This window comes from Mus caroli, chromosome 8, assembly GCF_900094665.2.
Source record: "Mus caroli chromosome 8, CAROLI_EIJ_v1.1, whole genome shotgun sequence".
Classification (NCBI taxonomy): Eukaryota; Metazoa; Chordata; class Mammalia; order Rodentia; family Muridae; genus Mus; species Mus caroli.
In genome coordinates, this window is record NC_034577.1 from 108,060,418 (window position 1) to 108,071,068 (window position 10,651).

Below are 10,651 nucleotides of genomic sequence, written 5' to 3' on the forward strand. Positions count from 1 at the left end.
AGGCAGGCGGATTTCTGAGTTCGAGGCCAGCCTGGTCTACAAAGTGAGTTCCAGGACAGCCAGGGCTATACAGAGAAACCCTGTCTCGAAAAAACAAGAAGGAGGAGGAGGAGGAGGAAGAGGAGGAGGAGGAAGAGGAGGAAGAGGAGGAGGGGAGGAGTAGGAGGAAGAGGGGAGGAGGAGGAGGGAGGACTTGCTGCTTGTGGTGGTTTGACTAAGAATGGCTCCCATAGAGTCAGATATTTGAGTACTTAGTCACCAGGGAGTAGCACTATTTGAAAGGAGGCATGGTTTTGTTCAGGAAAGTGTGTCACTGGGAGTGGACTTTGAGGGGTCAAAAATCACATGCAAGATCCAGGTGCATCTCTCTCTCCCCCCCCCCCTTCTCTCTTTCTTCCATATCAGGATGTTGCTCTCAACTACACCTCCAGCAACACACCTGGCTTGTCTGGTGATAATGGACTAAGCTTCTTAAACTGTAAGCAAGCCCCAATTTAATGCTTGCCTTGGTCACGGTGTCTCTTCACCACAGTAGCACTTCATCGTCCAGCTCCTAGCACCCGCATCAGAGGACTCACAAGTGCCTATAGCTGCAGTTCCTGGGGATCTAGTGACGCCCTCTTCCTCCTTCCATGGGCATTTGAATCACGTGACGGGACATGCTCACAGAAATATACATAAACCTTTTAAGACAACTTACGTCATCAGCATCAGTGTGGCAAGCATGGCAAGTTACAGGTACGGCTTCTCTATGAACAGAGAAGACGCAGGCACACTGCCACAGAGCTTTCTAGTCTAGAGTTCATCTCAACTTCAAAGACCCCAGTCATACCAAATTACCTGCAAATGGGAGTAAATTACAATTTCGGCAGATGAGGCCAACACAGCATCTTAGATCGTCCCTATGGTGATTTTCTGATCTGCTTTATTATATTATCTTTCCATATTTTTGGAATATTGCTTGTAAGTCTAACGGAACAGACCAACAGTCGAGGGATGGGGTATACATGGATATCCATTGAAATGGTCTATCTAAAGCAAGCACCTTTAATTAAAAACATTTTTTTTTTAGAGGCACAAGTGCATACAAAGACCAGAAGAGGGCATTGGATCGATTGGGTTACAGGCATTTGTGAGCCAGCATGGATGCTGGGATCCAGAGTCAGGTCCTCCTGATGGAACAGTGAGCCCTCTTAGCCACTGAGCCATCTCTTCAGCCCCAAGGCCTACACTTTGTGTATGGAAGTCTGTACGGCTCTACCTCTCGGTTCTCTGCTTTCTGTAGGTGAGAGATGATGGCCCAAGAACTTCAGAATGGTTTTGGATCTCTAGGAAGACTTTTGCTATCCCATTCAATGTGAGCAATATAATATATCACTACAAAGAACTTTTCTCCAAAACACTTGATATGAACACTGTCCCCTACATATAAAAGCCTTGGCCATCTCAATCAAAAACAGCTGTAACGGTTCACTAGAGACCTTCAACAAGTTGGGTGTATGGATGGATGCTCCCTCATAGGAGGGAGTGGTGGAATAGTGTGTGTGTGTGTGTACTTAGAGACATAGATTTGGTTAAAATGAGTAATTGACAAAAGTAAGCTATAAATACTATACTACATATAGTGTGTTGCCTAAATAAAATGTTCTTTAATGTAAAATAATACTCTGCTTATGAAAACTCAGATATGTAATAAGGTAAAACCATACATGAAAACGAGCTACATCTGTGTCTATCAGCTGTCTCTGACAAGAGCAGACATGGGATAGGAGACACAGGGGATTCACTCACATTTGCAAAGTATTATGTCTTCAAAAAGAAAGAAAACCTGGACGAGGAAGACGGTTTAGCAACAGGTAAGAGCACGCAAGTCTTGTGGAGGACCCGTTTGGTTCCCAGCACCTGTGTCAGGCAGCTCACAACCGCCCACAACTCTTAATTTCAGGGGAACTGATGCCTCCGGCTCCAGGTGCACATACTTGAGACACATGCACATCATAATAATAATTAATAATAATAATAGCTAGGCTGAGGATATGCCTCTGTTGGTAAAGTGCTTGCTATGAACTGAGTTCAATTTCCAAACTCCTTCAGACAGGTGTGGCAGTGCGTGCTTGCAATCGCAGAGCAGGGAGGTGGGGAGGTGAATCTCAGGGCTCTCTCGCCAGCCCATGTAGCCAGCAGCACCTCAGGCCAGCTGAGGGCGTTCTCCGGCTCCATCAGCACAGAGGGAATGTAATGTATGTTCTCGGTTGTCAACTTGACTATATCTAGGATTATCTACGGGGCTGGGCACAACTCCGAGGACTCTTTCTTAAATCTTTTGAGGTAGAAAGAGACACCTTTAATCTGTATCTTTTGAGATGGGAAGACCCACTTTAAATCTGCAACACACCTTCTGGTAGCAGCACATATAACGGACATAGAAGAAGGAAGCTTTTCCTTTTTGCCTGGTGCTTGCCCTTGCTCTTTCTGGCAAGCCTATTCCTTCACTGGTATTACAGCCATTTTTGTTTTTCTCTCGAGACAAGGGTTTCTCTGTGTAGCCATAGCTGACCTGGAACTCGCTCTGTAGACCAAGCTGGCCTCAAATTCACAGAGATCCGACTGCCTCTGCCGCCCGGGTACTAGGATTAAAGGTGTGTGCCATCATCCCGGGCTAAAGCCTACTTTTATTTGGGAAACTGGCATATATTGAAGACTAGTGGAGACATCCACTATTGTGGACTGAACAACTACTGGATTCTTAGGCTTTCTGTTGGTAGACAGACATCGTTGGACTATCTGGGCTACAGCTTGTAAGCCACTCTAATAAATCTCCTTTTACATACATATTAGGTAGATTAGATTAGATGGGTGGGTGGATGGATGGATGGATGGATGGATTCATTCATTCATTCACTCATTCACTCATCCATTCATTCATATCTCCCTAAAAACAAAGCATTTTATCTTTAAAGGGCAATATTCATGTAAAAAGGTCTATTGCAAGGGGTAGCATTTCCTCCTCTCTTGCTGATTCAGAAAGGAAAGACACCCTGAGCTAACTTCCACGACTAGCCCACTCACCCCACTCTCTCTTGTCTACTAACACCCTCCTGTTTAGTCTCCCATCTCCCCATGTACCAACTGTTAGTGAGATCAGGCTTGGGTCCAGCAGAAGAGTGCCCTGGCCAGCAGACCACAGTTTATCTCCATCCTCAATACAGTGAGACAGGCGATGGGGACGACCAAGCATCAGTATTAGTTTCTTTCATAGCACTGTGATAAAAAAAAAAAAAAAAAAAAAAAAACACTTATAGAAGAAGGCTTATTTGGGCTTATAGTTTTCGAGTATTAGAGTCCACTTTGGCAGAGCAGAGGGAGCAGGCAGCAGGCATGGAGGCTGGAGCAGCGAGCCAAGGGCTCACATTTTACATCATAAGTGTGAAGCAGAGCACAAATAAGAAATGGCAGGAGTCCTTGACACTCCCAAAGCCGATCTCCAGTGTCCAACTTGCTCCAACATGGCCACAACTTCTGACGCTCTCCACCACCAGCAGCAGCTGAGGTCGAAGAATGTAAATGCCTGAGATCCATCTCATTCAAACCATCACCGCATTTTCACATCTCTTCCCATGGGTCCTCAGTGCCTTCAGTGAACTCTCTCAGGGAGTAACAGGCTACGGATTGAGGAAGCACTGGGGCAAATCTAAGCTAAGGGATTGGAGACTTAGCTTGGTGGTAGCAAGCACAACGCCTTGAATTCATTCTCTGTCCCCAGCACCAGAAAATGAAGAAGGGGGGTATGTGATACAAATGAAGGGAGGGAGGGAGGGAGGGAGGGAGGGAGGGAAGAAAGGAAGGAAAATGGGCCATTCAGCAGACCCCAACTTGTTTCAGGCTGTGGCAGAAAAGGCAGTGCCTTCATGCCTGTGAGACATGTTTTGTCTGTCTTTGCAAAGTACAAAATGAACAGTCTAGCAGGCAAGTCAGGGGCACAGTTGATTTGGTTCATGCCAAGATTTGTCAGGAAAACTTTGTGCATTCAGCTAAAACCTCGGGAGATTAACCCGATTTTAAACTCCATTTACAAAAGGTCGGAAACAGCTCAGCGTTCTGTCTTCACTCTTAAATAAAAGTCTTTCTGTTTCTTGCAATAAGAGTTAGGAAATCTTTTATGAGTAGAGCATCAGGGTTCAATGTTCAACAAAATTAGATTTCTCAGGAAAGCCTTGGCCTGAGCCCTTCAACTTCCAAGAGATTGTACCTTATGACCGAAAGGGGCAGAAGGTCAAAAAGTCAATCTATTCACCTATTGCATCCCGCAGACCAAACATTTCTGCAGCTCCCAAGAAGGAACAGCTAAACCCCGGAAGCTGACTTGGTCGCACTTGCAGTCACCCCTCACATCCTCCCTGTCCCTCTTCCCTTCTCTGCAGCATCCAGCAGTACCAAAGGCACTGTTCCCCAAAGGCCAGAAGATGGATCTGCTCTTTTTCCACCAAGAGGAAAAAAAAAAATCAGCTCTTGTTTACTCTACGTAGAGTAACAGGGAGACTCCAATTTCATCTACATGATGCTGAAGAAAATCGGGGAAGTACAGATATGGTATAAGCCAGAGGTCACGGTGTGATTGTGGATGGAGGGAGTCAAGGAGCTGGGGAAGAAGGTTAGGTTGGGGTATGTGGGGTTTTCGACTTGACCAAAGCTTGAGTAACGGATGTATTCATTGCTGTGATAAAACGCCATGACCAGAGCAACTTATAGAAGGGTTTATTTGGGGTTTCGTTTCAGAGGGTCAGTACCAAATAGGAGTGCAAACTAGGCATGAGCTTTTGAGACGTCCAAGTTCACCCCTGCCACGGCATACCTCCTCCACCGAGGCTACACCTCCTTCACCGAGGCCACACCTCCTCCTCTGAGGCCACACCTCCTTCACCGAGGCCACACCTCCTCCTCCGAGGCCACACCTCCTAAAGAGGCCCCCAAGAGCACCACCAACTGCAGACCACATATTCAAATGCCCAAGAACATGGGGGCCAACTCATTCAAACCACATTTGGTAAGATGGAACCTCAGCTGAGAAAATTCCTATAGGCAAATCTGTGGCGCATTTTCTTGGTTCAGGATTGATGTGGGAACGATCCAGGATGAGTGCTGTCCCCCTTGGGCAGGGGGTACTTACTGAGTTGTATAAGAAAGCAGGTTGAGAAAGCCATGAGGAGGACAGACAGTGAACAGCAGCGTTACTCCATGGCTTCTGCTTCGGTTCCTGCCTCCAGGTTACTGTCCTGACGTTCCTGCGTGATACACTGTGCCTGCAAGGTGAAATGAAGTCTGTCTTCCCTAAGTTACATTGGTGTTTTGTCAAAGCAATAGAAAGCAAACGTGATCAGAGTGGGTTGCCCCAGGAACAGTGGGTTCCTGTCCAATATACCCAAGTGGTATAGTGTACACCACAGACATGGGGGGAACTGTTTCTGACAACCTACTTTGTATGCAGTTATAAGAACAACAATGTTGACACAACAATGTTGCTCTTCTACACATGTCAATGAAGCCTCACTTTAACTCTTTACGGCAGGCACTGTCACTGGCTTGAGTTCCTTCACCTCTCACCATGCTTTCCCAGAAGGCATAAAGATAAGAGTCTAAGGAAGGTCAAGGTGAAAAGCATTCCACACAATAGTGTGTAATAAATAATATCTATGTTGCATGCTGTGGTTCCTAAGACCTGGGCAGCATGGCTCCACCCCCTCCCTTTGTCTCACCTGGCCTTGTTCACACTGCTCAACCCTATGGTATTTTCTCCTCCTCAAGCTCCAAGACTGACAGAACCCATGCTGCCAAGGCCTTGAGTCCTTTACTTCACAGGGATTGAGAATGGCTGGGAGACCTTACCCATGGCTTATGAGCTGTCAAAGGATTCCCCGGGGCAGCACTGCAGACAGCCCAGACGGAACCCTGACGAGAGCAGAGTCATCCTGCATAGGACTCAACCTCTCTGCAGAACCTTAATATTAATACTACGATGACAACAATAAATTCGGATTGGTAAAGTGGCTCCGACTCGCTGAGGGATCAGAAGGGAAATAAGACAAAACAAACAGAACCCTGACCAAACTGCTCCTGATGACAAACCTCATTAGGTTAACTCAGCCTGAGAGGAAACGGGGCGGATCGTAGTGCTTGCCTGTGGGAAGCCACATGTGCCCTTGCAGAGTGGCGCAGGCTACTGCTGGCCACCACACATAAGTTTGGGCAAACGACCAATGCTTACTTATGCAGTAAAGTTTTTCGCCAAAACACTGCCTGGCCCTGGCATGATAATGAGGCTCTGCAAAGTACTGAGAGAATAACCAATCAGATGTGAGACATGCAAATGAGGTATGTTAATGAGGTACTGTGAGATACTGAGAGTAACCAATCAGATGAGGAACATGCAAATGAGGTATAGTGCATAACCAATCCGGGTGTGAGACACACCTCTCCTAGGCCTATATAAGCAGCACCAGTTCTGGGCTCGGGGTCTCTTTGCCTCTACAATCAAGCTCTCCCAATAAACGTGTGCAGAAGGATCCTGTTGCAGTGTCGTTCTTGCTGGTCTAGTCGGATGCGCTCAAGACTTGCCTATCTTGTACAAGACACTGGGCACATGGATGCACACACAGAAAGCTCCCTCCTGCTTCTCTCTACTCATGATGTAGCACCCAGGCTTAAAGTGCTTTGGAGTCTGCCAACATCTGGTCTCTATATACATAAACACACATATGTACGTGTAGCTTTACACGAGGTGTATACACACATGCATATGCCTCGCCCCTCAAAAACCAAAACCCTCACCAACATGAGAGTTGAGCCTGAGGCTGAAGTGGCATAATTTATGAACTTAGAGATAGCCAATGGCCACTTGTAGGACTTAGCCGGAGCTGGAGCTGCTAATCGAATGTGATCACGAAAAGTTAGGCTTAGGACTAGGAGCCTCTGAGTCCTTGCTCCTAGGCCACAAACCCAGGCAGGTCTAACAAGACCTCAACCCACTTAGCATGTCTCAGCCTTCAACAAGATGTCTTGCCCAAGGAGCCTTTTAGGACTGAGAGAGAGCAGCAGGGATACCCCTGGGGTTGTGAGCAGGTGTTACAGTTAGTGCTAACTGCAAGTTCTGTCAGCTCCCATCACCAGCACTCCTCTGACGTGCATTTCCTGTAATCGGGCAGATCCTGGGAGCAGGCCAGGACAGCTGCCCCCTTAGCACCACTGGACTCTCTCTTGCTGTTCTGGCTGCCTTGAGCAAGAGGATAGATTTTTTTTTTTTGTCCCTGAAACTATAATAATAATAAAAAAAAATCTCATTAAGACACAAACTGAAACAGCTCACTCTTGCAACTCTCTCCACAAGTCCCTGCAGACAAACATAGAATTCAGAGCTTTCTAAGACCTTCGTTCTTCACCATTAGGTCCATCCCCCAGTGACACTGATGCCCTGCTGGTGTCATGGTGGTGTCCCAGTTTACCTTGCCAAAAGTCACCTTCACCACATAGCCTTCCTGTAATGATTCCATGAACCTGGAGTACAAGTTCTCTTGCTGTGTTTTCTTTAAAGCCTCCCTGATCACGGGGCTTCTGTGATGATAGCTGACTATGGTTGAGCCAGTTTATTGGTTTGCTACAAGATTCTACTAGTAAAATTTCTTGTTTTGATAGACTGTATAAAATGTATTCGCCGTGGTTCTGGCTCCGCCCCTTTCATCAGCCGTTATCCTGTTAAGTCACTCTATAAATTGAATTGATTAGCTTCTCCTGCAATAGGAAAATCATTTATTAAACACCAATGGGGTCTCATACATACATTATATACACCAAACACTACGAGAAGCTTATAGCTTCGTCTGTCTTGCGGCTCCTGAGAAGGCCCGAGACACCCTGATGTGGCTCCGGCTGAAGCTGCTGGGTTTCTAACTGTCACAGGTCTCAGAAACCATGGGGAGTAGTATTTGTGAGGTGGGGATGGTGTGTGTGTGTGTGTGTGTGTGTGTGTGTGTGTGTACCTCTAGGTTAGAGCCCAGGAGTTAACTGGTACCTGTGGTATTTAACCAAACGATGGGGCCCTAGCTGGATGCGATCTTACCTACATCATTAGTCATCACTCCAGAGGGTCAGGCAGTGCTGCTTCTTGAACCCTCTCTCCTCAAATCTTAAAAGCAAAGTATCTGCATAAAACCTACACACTTCCACCCATGGCCACACTAGCTCTAGCTTAGTTAATGCCTAATAGATGGACTGTAAAGTGATAGCTGTGCTGTGTTATTTAAAGAATGGTAAGGAACACGTACGTGGTCACTACAGGTTTGTTGAGTTTTTTTTTTTTTCAAATAATTTCCATCCAGAATTTGAAAGCTAACTAACAATATCTGACCTTTCAGAAAGTGGCTCTTTAAAACAATAAAATAGGGAACTTTGGTATAGTTGACTCTGCTGGAATGTCCCTGGAATTCCCATGTTAGTTTGTGTCTTCACTGCATAACCTTCAACCACCATGTTCTCAGACAGAGGAACCTACAGGCGTCACTTCCGCTCCAGCCCTGAGGAGGTTAAAGAAAGGGAGGCCCACGCTGTCCAGTGACTTTATTGCAGGAGGCGAGTCAGGACTGGGTGGATGCAGATTCAGGGCAGCAGCAGAGGAAACTCTCCCTGGCACAGCGCATGGCACTCAAGTTCAGCAGGTACTGAGAAGCCATTCTCCTGATTCTCTATGGTTCCGTTCTTCAGGGCACTTTTCATACAAAGAGTCCTAGAGCCCAAAAAGAAAGGATATTCTTCGGCCACCAGCCACCTTCAGGTCTCCCAGCCGAGGCCCCAGTAAGCCTATCTCCCAACTTCCTCTGGAGGATCAGAAAGCCTCCGTCGCATGGCGGCACCGTGCTCCCTGCTCCTGGTCCTCCTCTCTGAGTACTGGAAGGAGGAAGAGATGAGACAACAGGTCAGCACTGGATCAGCTAAGCTACAATGCACTCAAGGACACTCTGCTCTTTCGCTCACTGAGATCAGAGGCAGGGTCCCGAGGAACTTGTGGCACTTGCTTGTTCAACACACTTGTCAACAGCCACATTGAGCTCCTCCCAAAGAAGTCAGGGGGTGTTTGGACAGATGCATTCTGTCCCTGTCCCCAGCAGCTCCTCTGTCTAATCTACCTTGAGAGCAGCCTCTTCAGCTGCTGGGTGGCTCTGCTTATCCAAAGTTGTGGCAGTGAACCGAATACCGGCAAACACCCCTCCTGCCTTCTATTATTCTTGCTTTAAGCAACTTTAAAGTAACCTTCAGGTACCTGATGACCAATGGTGGCCCTCTTTCCCTCATTTCTAGCCCAAATGTTTCTCCAATTGTTTAGAGGGCTTGGCCCCTTTCTTCTGACCCTGCAAATTGGCATGTCTTGCAGGCCACTTTAATAGCAACACCTTTATTAAAAGTTCAGAATGGGGCTGGCGAGATGGCTCAGCGGGTAAGAGCACTGACTGCTCTTCCAAAGGTCCTGAGTTCAAATCCCAGCAACCACACGGTGGCTCACAACCATCCGTAATGAGATCTGACGCCCTCTTCTGGAATGTCTGAAGACAGCTACAGTGTACTTACATATGATAAATAAATAAATCCTTTAAAAAAAAAAAGTTCAGAACAAGAATTGAACAAACTACTCAAGCCAGTGGCTGACAGATGGGTGAGGGAGCCTACTCCTCATGTGTCTCTCTAACATTATCAAGAGTACACAGCCCTTTGTCATAACCCTCCCCCTACCACCCCCGTTGAAAGAGCACTTAGATTTTCTCAAATGCTTATTAACCTATATTCAAAACAGAATGTCTTAATACACATATCATCAATAGACAAATATGGACATATTTTAAAAATAAATTATTCTTCTCTAGGGAGGGGACAAGACGGAAAGTAAATTAAAATGTGACCGTAAGAGAACAATGGGACTTTTTTTAGGGGCCATAGACACGGAAAGAACAAACACAAAAATAGAAGATTTAGTAGCATTCAACTGGAACCTGACTGGGATTCCTCCCCAACTTCTAAAGAAAAAATGTGTACATTTTTCAACCTCTGAACTCCTCTGTTCATCTGGGACACAAACAGAAAGAGCCACGCCACATGATCGTTATGAAGTTTCAATCAATACAATTTCAAACTAAAGATGTTGGTTGAGGAGCTGTATAAATCTTTGAATGGCAGTTTTTAAAATTGACATTTATTGTCAGGCGTAGTGGCACACACCAGCGCTTGAAAGGCAGAAGCATGTGGGTCACTGTGAGTTAGAGGCCAGCCTGGTCTACAGAGTGAATTCTAAGTCAGCCAGAGCTGCACAGTGAGACCCTGTGTCAAGTACACACATATACACATTTGTTTTATGTCTATGTGTTTTAGGACTTCTCTCCTCCACCATGTGTGTCCCAGGGATGGAGCTGAGGTGGTCCACTTGGCCTCAAGCATCCTCACCAGATGAGCCATGTTCTCAGGCCTTAAATAACAGTTTCCTATTATTCTTCATCAAAACACTACTCCAGCCTGGGTACGGTAGATCACACTGTTAATTCTGCTGAGTCTGGGTATGGTAGATCACACTGTTAATTCTGCTGAGACTGGGTATGGTAGATCACACTGTTAATTC

General features: G+C 46.2%; 1 protein-coding gene across 1 annotated transcript in view; it reads right to left on the reverse strand.

Moving 5' to 3' along the window:
- Positions 1–7,783: 7,783 nt before the first annotated feature.
- Cmc2 (C-X9-C motif containing 2) overlaps positions 7,784–10,651 on the reverse strand; it is a 24,047-nt gene continuing 21,179 nt past the window's right edge. Inside the window, exon 4 of the mRNA XM_021169832.2 lies at positions 7,784–8,934. Within this exon, the coding sequence (XP_021025491.1) occupies positions 8,848–8,934 (87 nt within the window). The 3' untranslated portion in view covers positions 7,784–8,847. The remainder of the gene's footprint in view (positions 8,935–10,651) is intronic.